This window comes from Hypomesus transpacificus, chromosome 14 (genome assembly GCF_021917145.1).
Source record: "Hypomesus transpacificus isolate Combined female chromosome 14, fHypTra1, whole genome shotgun sequence".
In the NCBI taxonomy this organism is placed as follows: domain Eukaryota; kingdom Metazoa; phylum Chordata; class Actinopteri; order Osmeriformes; family Osmeridae; genus Hypomesus; species Hypomesus transpacificus.
Window position 1 is genome coordinate 516,071 of NC_061073.1, and position 21,952 is coordinate 538,022.

The 21,952-nt window shown below is 45.6% G+C and overlaps 1 protein-coding gene across 2 annotated transcripts; it reads right to left on the bottom strand.

Moving 5' to 3' along the window:
• Positions 1-4,603: 4,603 nt before the first annotated feature.
• On the bottom strand, positions 4,604-21,223 carry gata5 (GATA binding protein 5). 2 transcript variants are annotated; one of them, XM_047034294.1, is made up of 8 exons: positions 21,137-21,223; positions 20,926-21,061; positions 13,208-13,861; positions 10,973-11,142; positions 10,062-10,190; positions 6,435-6,552; positions 5,845-5,972; positions 4,604-5,599 (listed from the first exon to the last, which is right to left on the bottom strand). In XM_047034294.1, exons 3-8 carry the CDS (start codon positions 13,716-13,718, stop codon positions 5,480-5,482), a joined length of 1,176 nt encoding a protein of 391 aa, XP_046890250.1. In that variant the 5' UTR covers positions 13,719-13,861; positions 20,926-21,061; positions 21,137-21,223; the 3' UTR covers positions 4,604-5,479. The 2 variants fall into 2 exon arrangements, with proteins under 2 accessions (XP_046890250.1, XP_046890249.1); XM_047034293.1 differs by lacking the exons at positions 20,926-21,061; positions 21,137-21,223 and adding an exon at positions 14,440-14,673.
• Positions 21,224-21,952: the final 729 nt, after the last annotated feature.

A 21,952-nucleotide genomic window follows, 5' to 3' on the forward strand; every position in this document is an offset into this window, starting at 1 on the left:
CTGTCTGTCTACTAAATTTAGAAATCTGTAACAGAATGGACTCTGTTTAGAAATAGCTAATTATATCAGACTGTTGAAACAAGACCAGGGGGACATTTCTCTTTCTCTGTATCCTTTCTCTCTCTTTCACTCCATGTCTTTCTCGCTCTGCCTCTCTTTCCTTCTCTATTTATATTTGATCTATTATGTTCAACAAAGGGAGAGAAAAAAAGAAGAAAAAAAAACAGATCTTCAGACTAGAAAGGGTGACTGGGGGGGGGGGGGGGGGGGGGGTGAGAGGGGGGCTGGGTGACTGAGGAAGGTAAGAGAAGGGTAACAAATGACCAGTAAGGTATCCCACATCATCATTTTAAACATAGTAAACAACCGTATTTATATTTGAAATGTGTAAGTGTCTGTGTGTGTGTGTGTGTATGTAGGTGCATGCATGTCTATAGACACACCACAGTCCTGCTCCTGCCAAGCCTCCTTGACAGGAGATGATGGAGTCTCCCAGGGGAGGCAGACAACCTGAGGAAGTTCTGATTTAAGGCTTGAATATGACTTAAATAAATACTTGTGTTACCCTCCCCAACACCAGCCTCCCACACTCTCTCTCTGTTGTTCCCTGGTCACACACATTTCTTTTCCCAAAACCAGCAAAAAAAATTGACTGGGAGGGGGGAAAGAGGAGGGAGGGTGGCAACAATATTGAGCTAAAGAACAACATCAACTCAGTTAATAGTTTTTTAATTCAACAGCACAGCTAAGTGCACATAAGAACGAAATGTTGTTCTACTGGCTCTTAAGTAGTAGCCTGATGTTGTCATACTCATAATTGTAGTCAGAATATGAGTCTGAGAACTCTCCGTTGGGCTTTGACTACAGGGCGTGAGCCTGGAAAACAAATGCCTCTTCGCGCAATTGGATAGATCTACAACCAATCAGAGCAACAGAGTATGTGACGTATGTTAAGCACCGCATAGTTGTTGTCAACAGAACTAAACTACAAGTAGACTTGAAGTATGCTTGAAGAATGAATACAAACTATTTTTGCCGGTGTTAATTAATTTAAGGGTAGGGGGAGTACTTGTTCACATGGTCAACCTTTTTGAGCGAAACAATAAAGGGCAATGCATATACGAACAAGTTCTCCGTTTAGGATTACAACTCCACAAAAGAAAAGGAGAAACCACAATGGCCACTGGGTTTTTATTGTGTCCCATCTTCTTCGCGACCATCGGGGCCAGCTGATAAATTAAACTTTTACCGAATCCCGTGGGAAGGACGGCAAAAACATATTTTCCATCGACAAATGCCTTGATTGCGTCTCTCTGTTCCTCTTTCAAAATTAATGCGCTGTCGATGTCTTCTAAAACAGACTCGATGGCAGAATCATAACATCCCAGATCTCCATGTTTGTTCAAAACGAATTCAACTTAAGCGCTCTTTTGTGACGATGGTGATTACGTTACTGTTGATCATCTGTCCATCATCGTATAAAGCCCACCCTGGCAATTTGATTGGTTCGCCCAGATCCTGGTTTTCTGTTGTTGGTCCCCAATACGAGACCCTCCAGACCCAACTTCCCGACCGAATTCTTTTTTGGGCGGGGAGAAGTTGGGCTGGCAGCCAGGCTACTTAAGTAGTGCTCTAACTAAAAATAACAGTATACTCCTGTGCGGAGTGAATAAAAAATAAAGGCAGGTACCGTATTTCTTTGATTAAACGGTGGGCGTTTATTACACAATTACACAATTTAAAGGGATTCCTTTGTGCTGCAATTTGGATCGACTTCGAAAAAATAAAATTGCACAATATATTTGCAAAACATTCAGGTTATTGTTCGTGAAAAATGCATTTCCAAGTTATCCAATGGAATCAATGGGCCCTCGAGCCTGCGAGACAAGATTATGTCATTTAATTGGCTGAAGTGGCAGAGTCAGAAACACTTCGTGAATCTTGACTTGCAGAGAGAGCTGTCAGTAGTCTGACACGGTAAACTACTAAATACACCAGGAAATAATAAAGCCTCATATTAGTATCTCGTTTGGTCTCAGCATAGATATTTTTGACCCTTTTGTGCTTTGTAGAATGGAAAATGTCACCCAAAATGAAGAGATGTATTAGAAGTTTTTTCACCACCCAGAGAGTAAGTAGCTATTAAGAAGGTCGTGGTTAGTTAGCTAGATAGTAGAAAAACTACCCACACGGTGCAAACCTGTCTTACATCGCCACCCATTCTACAATGGAAACATGTTTTGAAAGTTGTTAGTGTGGTAGAGCCCTAGCGTCTGCAATCTTTCAACCAGTGTGTTAGCAGCAGCTTGTCTTGTTGAAGCCAGAGGGATAAAGATAACTTACCCACATAATGGGACCGTGCTAGTTTAGCCCAGTACCAGCAGGAGAGCAACTCAAAAGTGATATTAACTGGTAATAAGTAGGCCTATATGATCGCTTGGATAGTAATATGGCTATCCCCGTAATCTCGACCAATGTCAGCAGTCAACTAAGCATGGTTAGTGTCTGTAGTAAATTGATGAATTACTGTGCAGAAAAAACAGCACTCTGAAGCTACAGATGTAGAGCAGGTTGGTGATGAATCAGCATCAGGGGTTCAGGTGAGAAGTTGAATTGTCCATTTTGGTAAAGATTGCATTAAATTGCAGTTTTTTTAAGGGATGTTTAGACAATTTTACCCATGAATTCTATCATTCACACTTATACTTGTAGGGGGGAGGGGGAGGGGGGGGGCTGCTGGTCAGTGACCCCATTGATATATATCTATGAGTGACCCTACCAAAGCTGAGACCAAACCTACACCCTTGGCTACCTCGCTATTTGTACATGTAACTGTTGCAATTACATTATAATAATGTCTAATTTGTTTTCAACCAATGTCATAATTTAGAATTATATAGGCCTAATTGCATCCAGTGGGTAGTATTAAGTGACTTTATTTGGTAAGAGTACAGTGCCTTTATTTTGAAGGCTTGGAACGCTCGTGAGTGAGAGTCAACAAGCTAACAGAATGCGGAGCACGGACAATTTAATGCTCTGATAAAAGTTTAAGGTTGTTGGTCGGATGTTAGCGATCCAAGGAAACCTGTGTTACCGTGTGTACAGCATGCAGCCAACGAGGTATGTTGTTTTGTGTCTGTATTTTACTTTGGTGAACGTTATTTACACGCTGCGCATGTCATTAAATGTTCATATTAAGCTAATGTGGTCTTTATTTTCTCCCAGTTATAGGCTACTATGGGTATAGTTTTCACGGTGGATTTGGAGAAGAAGCTTCAAATAAACCTGTAGTAAGAAAGCCTCGTGTCTGCCAGCTGCTTCGATGAAATTATAGTACACTTCTGATTTACACACTGTATAAATACAGTGTTTTAATTTAACCAATAACCGTTTTCTGTTTTTTTCGGTGCCGCGTTTAATCGATGGCAGCGTTTATTTGAGGGCGGCGTTTAATCGAAGAAATACGGTAGATACCAGGCAGCTCACCCAGCTACAGGAACACAGCTACATCACCTGGAGGTACAGGAGCACAGCTACATCACCTGGAGGTACAGGAGCACAGCTACATCACCTGGAGGTACAGGAGCACAGCTACATCACCTGGAGGTACAGGAGAACAGCTACATCACCTGGAGGTACAGGAGCACAGCTACATCACCTGGAGGTACAGGAGCACAGCTACATCACCTGGAGGTACAGGAGCACAGCTACATCACCTGGAGGTACAGGAGCACAGCTACATCACCTGGAGGTACAGGAGCACAGCTACATCTACTGGAGGTACAGGAGCACAGCTACATCACCTGGAGGTACAGGAGCACAGCTACATCACCTGGAGGTACAGGAGCACAGCTACATCACCTGGAGGTACAGGAGCACAGCTACATCTACTGGAGGTACAGGAGCACAGCTACATCACCTGGAGGTACAGGAGCACAGCACACACACACACTCACCTCTACACTGAACACACTATACACACACATTCACCTCCACAGTGCACACACTCTGCAGATAACACACTCTCTCCTATTGGTCGTCACTCATAAAGGTGGGGCAGGGCAGTTAAATGCTCCCCCCCCAGTCAAGAGGTACCAGCCTGCTCCAGGACCAGCGTCATAAACAAGCTGCAACACAACCTTTGATCGACAACGCTGACATGGGAAACAGGAGCACACACTCTCCACACACACACACACACACAGCCTAATCTCACACACACACATCTTGAGAAACACACACACTCCTGCTCACACACACACTGGTCTCAGGAGCTTCATCCACCAGCAGTGTGAAAACTGAGGGGAACTTCATGGGTGATTTGCAGAGGGTTTAGTGTGTCGTTAGTACTGTGCTTATCTACCAGGGCGTTTCACTTCAGGCTGTGGCCTTTTTTCCACCCGTAAACAAGGACTAACAAGTTAAGAATATTTAGAGGGGGTAGAGATAGAGACAGACAGACAGAGGGTGAGAGAAAGAAAGAGAAATATGGAGAAAAATCCTTGACACACAGCTATACTACACAAACAGGAATGACCAATAAATGTACTTTAATTATTTGGAAAGATGAGTTTAGGAAAAAACAAAATAAACAATTAAAGAATCAGTTTATTAAACTAAACAGATTTCAAAGAACACTGTAAGCAGTGAGATACTATGATACAATCACAGCTTCCTTTCACAACACTTCCGTCATAGTTCAACACAACTCAATTCCGAATAATTAAAAATAAATTCCCCTTCTTTTTCTTTGCAATTTCAACGTCAGAACATGAAGTCAGTTTAATCACCCAGAGACGCTGTCAGGATCTGGAGAACCAGTATTCTGGACCATCAAAACTACTGTAGTACTCTGGACCATCAGAACCAGTGTTCTGGACCATGAGAACCAGTATTCTGGACCATGAAAACCAGTATTCTGGACCAAACTCCAACTAAACACAGAACAACTCTCCAGTCCAGTCCCAGCTGCTGTGAGAAGTGCTGTGGAAGTTAACGCCCCCTGAAACAGGAACACGTAGAGGTGGATTGTGGGTAATGTGAGGCTGGCGTCTGAGTTCTTGGGGTGTGACTGCTTATCTCAACATAAATAATGTCTCTGTAAAAGTTAATCATCATGTGATGAGCTCCGAGGTCGTAAATCTGACGACCCTGTGATTGGTGCTCCTGTCTCCGTGGTGATAGCGTGGAGCTGATTACCTCGAGTGGGATGTCTCTGGGATGTCCTGACAACAGCTCCATCTGCAGACAGCCCCGCTGCAGACTGTCCAGCTGCAGGCTGTCTAGCCTGCAGACTGTCCAGCTGCAGACTGTCCAGCTGCAGACTGTCCAGCCTGCAGACTGTTCAGCATGCAGACTGTCCAGCTGCAGACTGTCCAGCTGCAGACTGTCCAGCTGCAGAACACGTTGATGACTTTTAGATGAGGAGGGGGGGGGGGGGGACCAGGTGAGTTGAGACCAGTTGGTGTTGTGGAGGTGCTCAGGCCTGAGACAGAGCACACCAGGAGTTGTGAGGAGCAAGGGAGGAGGAGGTGAAGGGGAAGTCCTCATACTTGATGTCCACCAGCACAGACCCTGCCCTGTCCAGCTGGGAGGAGGTCTGGAGGAGGGAGGGACGGAGAGAGGGAGGGAGGGAGAGAGGAAGGAGGGAGACAGAGGGGGGGGGGGAAAGAGACAGAAAAGTACTGTTACATGATGTTACCAGCCACAGCCAGTTTGGACCGTTTGGATTACATAGGATACTGGCCTTACCCTCCCTGTTTCCTACCCTTTTCCATCCCCCTAGCTCCCTCCCCCACTCCTTCCCCTGCTACCTCCCCCCCTCCCTGCCTCCCCCAGGCTGACCTGCGAGGCGGAGGTCAGGGTTAGTCCTGGGTAGGGCGAGGGTGCCAGGTTGGGCTCACTCTTGATGGTGGAGGCGTGCTCAGATATGGAGAGAGACGCTGGAGAGCTGGTACCTGAGGCTGTCCCCCCTGGTGGAGGGGTAGAGGGAGGGGTGGAGGGAGGGAGGGAGGGTGGGTGGAGGGACAGAGGGAGGGGTGGAGGGAGGGAGGGTGGGTGGAGGGACAGAGGGAGGGGTGGAGGGAGGGAGGGTGGGTGGAGGGACAGAGGGAGGGGTGGAGGGAGGGAGGGTGGGTGGAGGGACAGAGGGAGGGGTGGAGGGAGGGAGGGTGGGTGGAGGGACAGAGGGAGGGGTGGAGGGAGGGAGGGTGGGTGGAGGGACAGAGGGAGGGGTGGAGGGAGGGAGGGTGGGTGGAGGGACAGAGGGAGGGGTGGAGGGAGGGAGGGTGGGTGGAGGGACAGAGGGAGGGGTGGAGGGAGGGAGGGTGGGTGGAGGGACAGAGAAGGATAGAAGGAGGAATATCAACTACAAGAGCTAGGCTGCAGTATATACTAAAAGGACACACACACCCTCCTCCCTCCCGCCAGCTGACCTCTGGATGCCTGCCCCCCCCCCTGGGAGGTCCGGGGGCCCCCCTGGGGGGTCTTCATTTTGGGTTTACGTTTCCTCGTCTGGATGCTTTCCTTCTTCATGGCCAGGGGGCGGGGCACCTGGGGGCAACAGACAGTATAGAGAAGGTCTAGAGTACAGTAGATTGGAGCAGACCAGACCAGGGCTGCGTTTCCCCATAACGATGGATCTTAGCTGTTAAGAGGGTTCTCTACAAGTAAAATAACAAACCATCGTTATTTCTTACGTGCGTTTCCCGAACATGCTCATAAGGAGAACTTTTGTATGTGTCTCTTAAAGATGCTGTAAAGCAGAACTGAAAATGTGTTTGAAGTTCATCACACCACAGAAGAATGTGTTGTTAACTACCCATCCAAATTTGAATTAAAAACACAGACAAGTATGTTAAATTAGGCTTTGAAACCGTGAGAAAATCAGCAGTCTTCTCTGCTTGATACTGGGGGGGTGTGTCACCTGAAGGAGCTGAAGCTCCGCCCCCTGTGTGGAAGGCGCCGCCTCTCTCAAGTACCTACGACCTGGATAATGGACGCTACGGCAAGTGAGAGGAGCCATTGTGATCTGACGTATATAGGTCATATAAGTCTATGATATAGATAGATAGGTGGCTGTGACGTGGATAGGTTGGTTTTGACCCACCTAAACAAAACCTGAGCTGAAAACGGGTAAGTAATTGTTCAACGGTCTAACTCCACATTTCAGTGCTTTGCACATGCTTTCAGCAACTCATATATAATGTAATGTAATGTGTATATATAATGTAAATTATTATATAATGTACTGAGAAGTAAATCATGGAATTTGCTTTACATGAACAACTAAAGCGGTTCCCGGATGTTCTGTCGCAACTTCAAGACTTTTGTTCAAAGATGCTTAAGATGCACTTAGCGATGTACATGACTGATCTGGAGCTCTCGTTAATCTACGAGCATTTTCAAGAGCCTCTTTAGCTACGATGGGCTCTGGAAATGGCCCGTAAAACTAATATCCATCGTATGACGGATTCTACGATAAATTTAGGCTTACGATGGTTTTGGGAAACGCAGCCCAGAGCAGACCCGACAAGCGCAGTAGAGAGCAGACCAGTGGAGAGCAGACCAGTAGAGAGCAGACCAGTAGAGAGCAGACCAGTAGAGAGCAGACCAGTAGAGAGCAGACCAGTAGAGAGCAGACCAGTAGAGAGCAGACCAGTAGAGAGCATTGCAGTTACATTTATGCATTTAGCAGACGCTTTTATCCAAGGCGACTTCCAAAAGAGAGCTTTACAAAAGTGCATACGTCACTGATCATAACAACGAGATAACCCCAAACACCGCGGGTAACCAAAACATGAAGCATACACTGAAACTAAATAAGTCCCAAAGGGAAGAACCACAAGAGCATGTAGTTGAACAAGCCACAATCAAACCATTTAAAAACATGAACCTCAAAAAGTGCAAGGGTGTACCTGTGGAAAATAGCAAGCAACACAAATATATTACACAGCAAGTACAATAGTTTAAAGTCAGTTACAACTAACCAACAAGTCTCTCAATAAGAGTTATTGTGATCCTGGAGGAAACATCAGGTCCAGCCAATCATTCTTAAGTACCGTTGTACTCCCGGAAAAAGTGCGTCTTGAGCCTTTTCTTGAAAGTGGAGAGACAGTCAGTGTCTCTGATGGAGGTGGGGAGTTGATTCCACCATTGGGGGGCAAGACAGGAGGAAAGCTTGTGTTGGGACCGGGCACTCGAGTGGTGGGACCACCAGACGGTTGTCTAAAGAAGACCGTAGGTGGCGGGTGGGGCTGTAAGGCTGCAGGAGAGACTTGATGTAGTCGGGTGCAGTCCCATTCACCGCTCGGAAGGTCAGTATCGGGGTCTTGAATCTGATACGGGCCATGATGGGAAGCCAGTGGAGGGAGATGAGGAGTGGGGTAATATGGGAGCGTCTGGGTAGATTGAAGACCAGACGGGCCTCTGCGTTCTGAATCCCGAGCTCTGGAGAGGGTGCACATGCTGGGAGACCGGCGAGCAGCGAGTTGCAGTAGTCCCACTTGGAGAGGACAAGTGCTTGGACTAGCAGCTGGTTGGAGTGCTCAGACAGGTATCTCCTGATCTTCCGGATGTTAAGGGTGAATCTACACGACTGGTAGACCGCAGCAGAGCAGACCAGTAGAGCAGACCAGTAGAACAGACCAGTAGAGACCAGACCAGTAGAGACCAGACCAGTAGAGAGCAGACCAGACCAGTAGAGAGCACAGTAGTAGAGAGCAGACCAGACCAGTAGAGAGCACAGCAGTAGAGATCAGACCAGACCAGTAGAGAGCACAGCAGTAGAGGGCAGACCAGACCAGTAGAGAGCACAGCAGTAGAGGGCAGACCAGACCAGACCAGTAGAGAGCACAGCAGTAGAGAGCAAACCAGACCAGACCAGTAGAGAGCAGAGCAGTAGAGAGCAGACCAGACCAGTAGAGAGCACAGCAGTAGAGGGCAGACCAGACCAGTAGAGAGCACAGCAGTAGAGAGCAAACCAGACCAGACCAGACCAGTAGAGAGCAGAGCAGTAGAGAGCAGACCAGACCAGTAGAGAGCAGAGCAGTAGAGAGCAGACCAGACCAGTGGAGAGCACAGCAGTAGAGGGCAGACCAGACCAGTAGAGAGCACAGCAGTAGAGGGCAGACCAGGCCAGTAGAGAGCACAGCAGTAGAGGGCAGGCCAGACCAGTAGAGACAAGCACAGTAGAGAGCAGACCAGACCAGTAGAGAGCAGAGCAGTAGAGAGCACAGCAGTAGAGGGCAGACCAGACCAGTAGAGAGCAGAGCAGTGGAGAGCAGACCAGACCGGTTGGGAGCAGAGCTGTAGAGAGCAGACCAGACCAGTAGAGAGCAGAGTAGAGCTGCAACTAACGATTATTTTAATAATCGATTAATCGATTTATCGGATAAAAAAGCAAAAAACAAAAAAGCATTAATTTCCAACCCTTTATGCAAAAACATAACTGAAAAAAATCTTCTGAATTTGCACACAGGTGCACAATTTAAAAAAGTTATTAACATTAGCGTGGATTTAATGCTATTTTCAGAGATGAGCAATTTATTACAGTTTTGTTTAAAACTTTATTGAAAATTGAAAGGTTGTGGAAGTAGGCCAGACTTTATTTGAATAGTCTGGTGTATATTTAAGTTTTTATGACACAATTTTGAAAATTTTTTAGATTTGCAAGGATTAAGCTATTTTCAAAGATTAGGGATTTTCTATCATTTTATTTGAAACTTCATTGAAAAAGTAAAGGCTGTGGAAGTATACCAGACATTGTTAAGATACTCTGGTGTCTGTTTGAGGTTTTATATTCATACAAATATTATTTTTCAAAATGGTATGGGTAGTTTTCACCGGTCCCTAACGCAACGCTGCAAAGTAGCGTCTTCCAAATGTGAGACGAATGTCGAATATGAAAATAACTTCACCTCGGTCAATTAACACACTGGTTTGATGTATTTAGTGTGAAATGCTCCCACACCTTGGATGGCTTAGGTTGTACTGATTTCTCTGCCTCCGCCAAGTGTTTCAGAACAACGTAGAGAGCCAGAGCAGAGCAGTAGAAAGCCTACCCCGTGAAGCTTCATGTAGAGGCCGCAAGCGTTGCAGACCGGCTCCCCCTCGGCGTTGCGTCTCCACAGGGTGGTGGTGCTGGTGTGGCAGTTAGTGCAGCACAGTCCCGCTCGCCGCGACGTCGTCTGCTGAGGAACCACAACACCTCATCAACATGCTGGGTTGGCACAGATGGGTCACTCTTCCGAGGCCGGGGTAGAGGCTGGAGAAGGATGGAGAGGGAGGGAGGAAGTCGGGGTAGAGGCTGGAGGAGGATGGAGAGGGAGGAGGCTGGGGTAGAGGCGGAAGAGAATGTAAAGGGAAGAGAGTAGAGGCTGGAGGAGGCTGTGGTTAGGGAGGGAGGAGGCTGTGGTTAGGGAGGGAGGAGGCTGTGGTTAGGGAGGGAGGAGGCTGTGGTTAGGGAGGGAGGAGGCTGTGGTTAGGGAGGGAGGAGGCTGGGGTTAGGGAGGGAGGAGGCTGGGGTTAGGGAGGGAGGGAGGAGGCTGGGGTTAGGGAGGGAGGAGGCTGTGGTTAGGGAGGGAGGAGGCTGGGGTTAGGGAGGGAGGAGGCTGGGGTTAGGGAGGGAGGAGGCTGGGGAGATTGCTCTCTAGACACACAGAGGCCAGTGCCCTTGGTCCTGACCCCAGCACTCACAGCTCCTCTGTCTAAAAACAGCCAATCCAAGGCCAAGGCTGTGAGGACCAGGAACAACACAGCCAGGAAGAGGGGGGGGGGGCATCCTGCACAAGACACAGCAAGGTCTCTCTCTCTTTCAGTCCAGAAAAAGCTTTATCGGCATGAAATACATGTGTAAATATTGCCAAAGCAACAATTACACTTTAATGATTAAGTTACGTTAACTCCCTCCCTCGAGTCCCTCCCTCCCTTCTCTCTCCCGCCGTTAATTGTAGAGCACGTTCGCTGGTCTTACCAGGCGCTTTTGGGGTTTGATGAGTGGTCGGTTGATGCCGTTCATCTTGTGGTAGAGGCCGCATGCGTTACAGAGGTAGTGGCCGGTCCCGTCCCGCCGCCACAGCGGCGTGGAGATGGAGCCACAGTTGACGCACTCGCGCCCCTCACCGGGAATCTCCTCCAGCATGTCTAAAAACAGATAAACATTTTACACATAAGATGCGGACACAAGTGTGTAGCAACAATATGAATGAAAATATTAATGAATGAAATCATTAATATAAGTGCATATATCCCCATTTGTCGTGTGTCCAGTTGGTAGAAAAATATACCGAGTAGGCCTACTGTTCCTGAGCCATTTCAATTTTTTGTGCATGAATGTATTTTAGCCTATATAGTTATAGGTGTGGATAGAAATCACTAGAAAGCGACACCAATGTGGGCCTACTTTTTCTACTTTTCTAGTTTCTACTTTAGAAACTTTTCGTGAAAAATGTCCACATCTTTAAAGTTTGTCAAGAGCACGCAAGGTCGTAACGGGAAGCGGGATGACAAATACGCCAGAACAATCAATAGCGCGTGATGAATGCCCCCGCTTAGCGAGCTCGGGAGAGGAATTTAAAAGCCTTTCTCAGATGAAAAGAGATCCGAACTGAATGTATCAATACAGAGACAGGGTCACTGGAGCGTCTTCCGGCGGGGGCCGAGCGGGCGGAGCGGGCCGAGTGAGCATAGGGACTCGGGGGAGAGGCAGGAATGTGAATGGATCTCTTATCAGCCCGGAGACTCAGGCGCCCCCTCTCAATCACCTCGCTGACACGCGACGGACTCCTGCAATTAATTGCTCGGATTCCAAATACCGCAATTGGAACAAAACTACAGACCAGGGGGGAACCGGAGATGGTTGCATAGTAATGACCCGAGAAGCGGACCAAAAATGCTAGACGGCGCACACAGGGTTTACTTTTAAAACGCCTGGCAGGGCTGTTATCAAGAATGACCTACGAGTTATTACAGTTGTTTCTGCGTTCCTTCATCTGGGGGAGATGTGGAAAGATATTTTAGGAAGCTGTGTTTTGTTGCAGTCAAACAAATCAAGACAGGCTATGGTGTAGTTAAGCCTACTTCCAACGATAAACTTTCATGAATAAGTTGGGGTAATTCATTGAAATCGGTCAAATAAACAACTTTATGGAAGTGTTCCACCTGTAAGAACACTTTTGCACACAAACAATTTAATTTAATTGCTGAAAGGTCCACGCGCCCAGGCCTAATCAACAAGAACAGTAGCCTACTGAATGTGCTATAGGCCTACTGAAGAGAGCGCAATGAGAATCCATGTCTGCTCAAAGGAGGTGTTCGGTGCTTAGTAACTAGCCCATGTAGCCTCTGATCCCACGGTCGAATAAATATTACATACACATTGTTCAAGGTGTTTATAAGTGTCCCAGTTGTTGTGACAGTGGATCGTTTAGCGGAGTGTTGAGCTCTTTCACCGTGACAGCGGAAAAGCAGTTTGACTGCTGCGGGGATTAAATTAGCCTCCTAATTAATTGGTTTTAGCAACCCTCTTATTTTAAGAATGTGTATTGTGTGTAAAGTTGCATTGTGTTTGAAGGTTGATTGAATCTTGTCTTTTCTGAGGACAGCATGACAATAGATTGTTTAAATGTTCCAGTGTGAAGGACGCCTCTCAACGACAATAAATAACTTTAGAGACAACACGGCAGTAAAAGAGATGATCAGAGCTCCAAACGGTTTGGCCTTTTCAACTCTTGCCAAACAAGAGTTTAAAGTACCAATAGCCTAAGTAAAACACTTTAGGGCCCTATGTCTGCATTTTGAAATACAAATCTTAGGGTAGGCCATCGGCCAACCTTGGCCGGGTTTCCCAGATTCGTTAAAAAGCTCTTAATGCTAAGGGTGTCTTAGCGTCAAGAGCTTCTTAACGAATCTGGGAAACCCGGCCCTTAGCTTTCCATTATCGGCAAGTTCAGTACAATCACTGTGCGTTTTTCTTTCATCGTTTGTTTAATTATAAGCTATATTTTAAACACTTTTCAAAATATTGTTAGGCTGTATGCTTAATAGGATAGTCTATACGTTATCGTATATAAGTAGCTTACCACAACAACAGTGTATATTTTCATTAGTTCAACAACCTTAACCTTTAAAGAAATTAATAGGCCTATATTCGGTCTACCGCACAACATCAAAAAAATGATTCATATTATCTAAATACAGTCATACGTACCGAAATTGGGTCCTCTCCCGGTCAGGGAGCCCTGCCTACCGTGTAGACCTATAATTCCACTCTCGAAATGACCGGGGGTCCACGAGCTCGCCATCTCGGGGCTCATGTAGGCATAGGGACTCGAGTACGACCCTCCAACCGAGCGCACCAGAGCGCTGCCGTACTGGTCGACCCGGCTGCCGTTACCAAGTACCAGCGGGTTCTGGTAGGCCGTGTCCCTGCCGGTGTTGCAGCTCACCGGTGGGCTGTGTGAGTAGGAGAAGCCGTGGGGCGGGTGAGGGCTGCCCGGATTGAACGAAGAACCGTCGGCGCCGCTCTGAGGCCAGCCGTGGTGCCCACCGAGACTGGGAGCCTGGTGTGGGGTCTCGCACGTCTGTAGATAGGGCAGCGCGGGGAGCATAGCGGGCACTCTCGTCGTGGGTACGTACACCGGGGAGCTGGCTGCGGGGTGTATATAGTTCCCGGTCTCATGCACATACTGGTTTGAGGTTAAAGCCAGGCTTTGATACATTTTGACACCTCTCGTTCACCCCTGCTGAAATATAGGCTAAAGGGAGGTTTCCTTTCCTGGTTGTGAAAAGTCACTTCTACGGAGACTTCTGTTCCCGGTCAGTTTTCGTTATCCTCTGCTTGCAGTAGTAAATAAAGACAGTCCTATAAAGCAGAAAATAGACGGTCAACTCCTGAAACCGGACGGAAACAGTGAGGAAGCTCTTTGACTAAATAGACCGAGGTTGATTTTAAATAGTGCTTTTTGTGTTATATGTTGTTAATCATATTACACTGTCATACAATACATTTTTCTCTTATTCTCAGTAGCCTACTCCTGTGAACGAGAATAAAACGATGAATATAATTTGGCCATGAAAAAAATGGCGACATAGACATTTGAATTAAGATACATCACTCGGGTAACATGCACACCATGACAGACTTATCATTGATCCACATCAGGCGTCATAGTCACATTATTATGATTGACAGATAATGTTCAGATGACGCTAATGTGTTCTGATCTCACCAGCCGACAATCAGCGAGGTCAGAGCAACACGATGCGCTTGACCCGTGTAACGAAACCAAACAAGAACTAAATCAAACGAAGCCACAGATACCGGGAGAGGGCCATATTTGTCATGTGGATATTTCTATCAATAATAGGCTAAGGCACATAATATAAAATCGTTTATAGCAGCGTAATGAAATTCTATGGGCTCTCCTTGAATTATCTCACCAAGATAACAACGGAACGGCCCATAAAGCCCCCAGGGTCTCCGCGAGCCACGGACCCGCTACTTCTCCAAAACACTGCGAAACGACCTCGGCTTTCGCGAAGATGTCCAAAAATCTCCTTCTGCGTAAAGGTTCCGCCTGGAGACAAAACGCGCTTTGTTATCTCTGGGTTTCGGTCCTTCTCCGTTCTCGGTATCTGGAGAATGGTACCTCCGCTGATAGTGGTGATATAACTGTCCTCGCTCTTTACTGGCAAACTTTAGGCCAGTTATTTGTACGGCGGAGGCCACGTGACGTACAGTAAGGTAGGAGGTGGTGGAGGAGAGGGTGCGCGCGGAGGAATAATAACCTCACGGTGTGACTGTACCTGGGTGTAAACCCACCTTAACTGAATCTGCTGAATTTGAATATTTTATTTGGGGGGGGGGGGGGGGGATTGGGTTATTATTGTATAAATTGCCACACAAAGCGTCCCGCTTTTTTGATTAGTTTAAACATCTGGGACGTGGACAGCTCAGCCTACTGGTCAAAAACTTAACAGGACAAATTCAGCTAGGATAGTCGACGGTAAACTTAGTAAAATGTTTACTGTCAATGTATACACACTGTTGTTACACTAAACAAATGGACACTTCTAAACGTAGCCTATGGTTGTTGCCCGTCACAATGACCTGTAATAAAATCACATGTAAACGTCCAAATTATCCAATGAGTGAGTCGATAATTTTTTATTCTACCAATAATCCTTGAGAGGCCCTGTACAGGCTCTCTAAACAGCGAAGCTTGCAGTAAAAACATCTTCCGTCTGAAAGAGAATCATTTTTTATGACCAAATAAATCTGAACGAGCTTTTTACAAAAGCAGGCAGAAGAGATATGACGCTGTTTGATGCTACAACTGTAATCACGGTGATTACATGGAGTTGAAATTGTGTAATGTTTTCTGCAATGAAAACAGTAACATGGTCAGCAACAACATCAAATCATTACCTGCATGTAGTATGCAGATAGAGCACACTACATTTAATAGAAATTGTAACAACAACATTACCAATAATGTCAAAAAGAACAAAGGGTAATAACAACAATAAAAAAATAACTTTGCATTTATGTCTTAATACTAGTAATTCCATCAGAAGTATAGGCTACTGATGCTAAAAAAAAAACTATTGTGCTTCAACTGAAACAACCGCCGATAAAAAAAAAATCAATTATAATTATTAATATAAATAATAAGTCTAATAGCAATAACAGTAAATTATTGACGAAATTTATGCCGGGTGCCAGGCCTCCGCGTGCCCAGGCCTCCGCGTGCACAGGCCTCCGCGTGCCCAGGCCTCATCTGCAGCTCTGAGACCTCAAATATGTTTTGTCGTTTTTCAGCCAAAACGTTATTAGTAGTAGTAGGCTAAATTGGAAGTACATTTTAGAAAGTTAAGGCGTCACAGGGAATATATATATAAAAAATCAGCTTTTATATATATATATATATATATATATATATATATATATATATATATATATATAAGCTGATTAGGCTATAGGCCTACTGGGGATATGGCAAATGCAATTATTTGTCCTGATATTGGGTAGGGTTAGCCTAACCCCAATCCAGTTCTTTGTGGATTTTTTTTATCATTACAAATTCTGTAGGCCTATTTTCTGAAAGCCTACTGTCCTTATCATTCATTATGTCTTTTTCATGGCAATTAAAGAGCCATTTTAACAAAATTGTTCTTTGTTATCATAGGGTTCTATATAGAACCTTATTTTTAGGGAAATGGTTCTTTGCTCCCAATCTCCCAATGTAGAACCGTAGGGTTCTATATTGAACCCCAAAGAACACTTATTTTTAAGAATGTAAAGGGAGATTGAATCATTTTATCATTTGTATTTATATTCTCATGCACGGATCCTCGGTGTCGGCTTGTCGAGGGTCTGGCAACCGGATTTAATCTCTAACTTTTTGTGTGATGCAATAAAAGAGGACAATTAGCCTATTCGTCACAATGTCGAACGTCTGTAGGAGCGACGGACAATGCGTGACATAGGTTAGAACGGATTTGAGTCAAATATTTAAAATCACCTGAACAAATATGGTCCTAGTGCGTTTGAGAGAATTGCATGTTTCCTTAGAATGTGGTTGAGACGCGTCAAATAGAGGCATATAATCTATAGCAATAGTTGTTGACATATAATTTGATAAAAGGGGTGATGAATTTAAACTAGGCCTACAAATTTAAGAACATTTTTTAACCGAAATAATATATAGCCTATGGTACTCAGTAGAAAAATAACGCAAACAAGACTGGTAAATATGATTATCCTACAATTTCATCGTTGTCTTTGTCCATCTTAACTCATATGAGTGTATAAATACGAAAATAATGTTGGCCTAACAAGCAGAATAATTAGAATGGGCCTTTCACATGCATGAAAATAATGCATGATGCCTTTTGATACGGAATACTTTTTTGTGTGATTTATAATTAGAGTACATTTTCAACTTTTATAAATGAGGTTGGTGTTCAAGGCTGGACAGTGATTATTGCTCTGGGGACTTACGGGCCTCGTCGCTGCAAGAGCATAAAAACATCAGTTGCCCATTTGGTCCTTTTCAACTCCCCCCCCCCCCCCCCCCCCCCCCCCCCACACACACACACACACACACACACATCAATCTTGGAGCGCGCGCCTGCCCTAACCCCAATAATTCACTGACAACCTTCGGTGGGATGGCGCGAAGCTTAATTTTCGTCTCTCACTATGAGCGATTGATAAAGAGTTTATGAATGAGGTGCCGCTTGAAGACCCGCTTGGAGGGAGCCTCGTTACGCAGTCCATCAAGCCGCTGCGCGAGAAAGCCTTCCACTCCGGTCAGTCTCTGGTTATGTCAACAGAATCTTGGGTGCTCCTAGCGCGTTCCTTTATCGGTTATTAATGCCCGTTTTAACGTTCTAACGTTCTACTAGCCTCAGTGATAGACCCTTTGGGAGAATTGATCTGGTGATAAATTCCTTTTAGCTTTGATCATCCAGACATGTGACGCCATTGTCCAAAATGTTTGCATTCTTTAGACATGAACGGAATTTCTTTATCTTAATTTTCCACAGAGTCTGGTCTGGAACATAAAGAAGGGTTCTCACTATGCAATTATTTTCTACAAATGGACGGATTCGAGTTGTGAACCAGCAAGAAATGGCATCTGTGGACAAAAACAAAAGTGTGTTTGTGTGTGCGTGAGTGTGTGTGTGGAGTGTCATTATGCTTATAGTCCCTTAAGGAGACTGTACAGATAGTCTGAGTGTCATCTTAGCTTGAATTTCCTTTTGAATCAATAGGGCTTCAGAATCAAAGTAAACCACATTGAATTCACCAGGGCAACAGTATCTACCCTGGCCTGAACTCTGGGCTGGGAAAGAGCTGGGCTGGGCTGGGGAGTGGAGGACCTGGGGAGGAGCTGGGCTGGGGAGGAGCTGGGCTGGGGAGTGGAGGAGCTGGGCTGGGGAGTGGAGGAGCTGGCTGGGGAGGAGCTGGGCTGGGGAGGACCTGGGGAGCGGAGCTGGCTGGGGAGGAGCTGGGCTGGGGAGGAGCTGGGCTGGGGAGGAGCTGGGCTGGGGAGGAGCTGGGCTGTGGAGTGGAGGAGCTGGGCTGGGGAGTGGAGGAGCTGGGCTGGGGAGTGGAGGAGCTGGGCTGGGGAGGAGCTGGGCTTGGGAGGAGCTGGGCTGGGGAGGAGCTGGGCTGGGGAGGAGCTGGGCTGGGGAGGAGCTGGGCTGGGGAGGAGCTGGGCTGGGGAGGAGCTGGGCTTGGCTGAAGGCTGGAGAATGTGAAGCAGGAGTCAGGCTAATCTCCAGCCCTGAAAGCCAGGCTCCTGTCTGCCGGCCAGCACTATCTGACTTCTCCTCCTAGTCTCTCCCTGCTATCTGTTTGTGTGTGCGTGTGTGAAAATGTGTGTGTCATGTAGTGTGAGAGTATGTGTGTGAGTGTGTGTCATGTAGTGTGAGAGTATGTGTGTGAGTGTGTGTATGTTCTCTAGTGTGTGTGGCCACACACACACACACACACACACAGTCAAGCTGGCTACAGGACTGCAGACTGTAGATTATAGAACCCAGAGCAGCTCTCTCCCCCAGGCCTGTCACCAAGGAAACCAGGCTCCTCCTACCTGAGTTCAAAGGTGACGAAGCTCTTGACAGATAGATGGAAAAAGCTGCTTAATAGATAAAGATGGATACATAGATAGATAGGTTAATGGATGGATGGATAAGTAGATTGATTGTCCTTTTTCAAAGAAATTTGTTGCCACAGTCTGTACCGAAAGTTACATGTACAACTACATTAGACAACTAAAAGCCCTTTTTCAGAGATGGCAAAAGTACAAACCCCCTTCACTCAAGTAGAAGTACAGATACTCCTGTGTAAAAAGATGTCTGGGCTCTGGGACTAAATAAGAAGCCAATACTACTACGTGTTTTAGTGTCACACCTGTCACTGGACCTCACATCATATTAATTCATTCTTACATTATATTAATACATTCATACATCATATTAATACATTCATATATCATATTAATGCATTCATACATCATATTAATACATTCATATATCATATTAATACATTCATATATCATATTAATACATTCATACATCATATTAATACATTAATACAAAAAGACACTATGGACACCCAGCGCATTCGCCAGGAATTATTTTTGACACCGATAATTAAAAAATCATGTCCCTCATACATGGCCATTGGTGATCAGGAATGTGTCTATTCTCAGTCATATCTACATCGCTAAATCATGTCCCTCATACATGGCCATTGGTGATCAGGAATGTGTCTATTCTCAGTCATATCTACATCGCTAAATCATGTCCCTCATACATGGCCATTGGTGATCAGGAATGTGTCTATTCTCAGTCATATCTACATCGCTAAATCATGTCCCTCATACATGGCCATTGGTGATCAGGAATGTGTCTATTCTCAGTCATATCTACATCGCTAAATCATGTCCCTCATACATGGCCATTGGTGATCAGGAATGTGTCTATTCTCAGTCATATCTACATCGCTAACTCCCTCTGTCTCATCTTTTTTTCACACACATTGAAAGAAGAGGAGGGGAGGAGAACAGAGAAGCCTAAAACAGAATAGATTAAAGAGCAGAGTACAGTAGAGTACAGTAGAGTACAGTAGAATCCTCATCAATGATGCAAGTCTGAGGGAGTCAGATGGCTGAATGGTAATCAGAAGGTTGCCGGTTCGATTACCTGCCTGCAAAATGATATTGTGTCCTTGGGCAAGGCATTTCACCCTACTTGCCTCGAAGGAATGTCCCTGTACTTACTGTAAGTCGCTCTGGATAAGAGTGTCTGTTAAATGACTAAATGTAAATGAAAACTTTTTTGTTCGTAAAAAAAAACAAAAAAAACTTGTGAAACTTATCTTAGGAAAATATTTTCCAAAATATTCATTCAACCTTTCCTAACTTTAGTTTTTAAATTAATTTTCCCCTGGCTTCAGAATGTAAGAAGTAGAAAGAACAGATATTTGTGTAAAAAATGCAAGAGTGAAAAAAAGTTGTCAGAAATTTATAATGAAGTAAAGTTCTGATACCAGAAAAATCTACTTAAGCACAGTAACCATGTATTTGTACTTTGTTACTTCCCATGTCTGCCCCTTTTACACAGAGATCCGGCAATATGGCTGTAAAGAAGACCAGTCACCATGCCACATTAGCGAGGTAGGGATTATATTTCACAAAGTGGTCTTGGCACACATGAACGCTGCACCACCAGATTTAATTAACAGCTCCATTAAACCATACCATTCATCAACATTGTTGTTCATGTGAGACATTTTGTGATGTCATATGCTAGCTCCGGTTGTACTTTTTGCCACAAAAACTGAAAGATGTCCTAAACCAGAAACTTCTACAAAGTAATTTCAAAGTTATAGAGAATGAGATGCACATCTTCACACCTTTCATGTCTACATAGTACAAAGTGGGATGTGGGATGAGTTAGGGTGGTAATTAATAAATGACTGATTGGTCAGATATAAATATCAGTGTTAAAAAAAACTCAGCCCACTCCTTGATTGTAACTTGATTAGTAATATAATTTAACTGAGATTCATAATCTCTTTCCAATAAACAACTACAATCAATGGCAGTAAGAGAGTGAGAGGTGAAAACAGTATCAAAATACAAAACACTGAAAAACCACCACGGATTGCATGTTAAGTCGTTTTAAACTAATTATCAATGTCAAGAGGTCAAGGATCAAACTACAGATATTATAAACAAAATAAGAAAATGATAAAACAATGATCATCATTGTGATTACATCTCGATGATGGATATAATGTTGGTGATATTAAAGAAATCCTGGTGGAACTGGTCCAAAGACCCAGATCCAGGATCAGAGCAGCTTCCCTCAGTGCTGTCAGTCACCACTGGCAGGGACTCCATGACTGACCTCAGATCAGCGTCTAGACAGCACTCTCCTCCTGCTCCATCCTCTGAGCTGCTCTCTCCTCTCCTGGCCGAGCTTCAGCACTGGAATGCAGGGAGACCAGCTCCATGCTCCCCCTCTCTGCAGGCTCCCTGGTGGTCTGGAGAGACACAACGCAAGAGACTCAGGAAAAGGGGAAAACGCTGAGAAATGTCAAATGAACAAACGACAGTACCTTAAAGTACAGATAGAGGGCAGTGTTGGACATCAGCAGAGTCAGCAGCACCACCACCACTCAGATGATGAAAGCTTGTTTCTAACTCTGGTCCTGGTCCTGGTTCTAACCCTGGTCCTAGTCCTGGTTCTAACCCTGGTGCTGGTCCTGGTTCTAACCCTGGTCCTAGTCCTGGTTCTAACCCTGGTGCTGGTCCTGGTTCTAACCCTGGTGCTGGTCCTGGTTCTAACCCTGGTCCTAGTCCTGGTTCTAACCCTGGTGCTGGTCCTGGTTCTAACCCTGGTGCTGGTCCTGGTTCTAACCCTGGTCCTAGTCCTGGTTCTAACCCTGGTGCTGGTCCTGGTTCTAACCCTGGTGCTGGTCCTGGTTCTAACCCTGGTCCTAGTCCTGGTTCTAACCCTGGTCTTAGTCCTGGTTCTAACCCTGGTGCTGGTCCTGGTTCTAACCCTGGTGCTGGTCCTGGTTCTAACCCTGGTCCTAGTCCTGGTTCTAACCCTGGTGCTGGTCCTGGTTCTAACCCTGGTCCTAGTCCTGGTTCTAACCCTGGTGCTGGTCCTGGTTCTAACCCTGGTGCTGGTCCTGGTTCTAACCCTGGTCCTAGTCCTGGTTCTAACCCTGGTGCTGGTCCTGGTTCTAACCCTGGTGCTGGACATTCAGGTTTTGTTTGATCGTGATCTGAGTCAGCAGCCAGGAGTCAGGACTGTTTCTTGGCAACTCAACAGAAACACACACACACTGCAGAAACACGCTATAGAAACACACGTGCTGCAGAAACACACACCCACACTGCAGAAACAAGCTATAGAAACACACGTG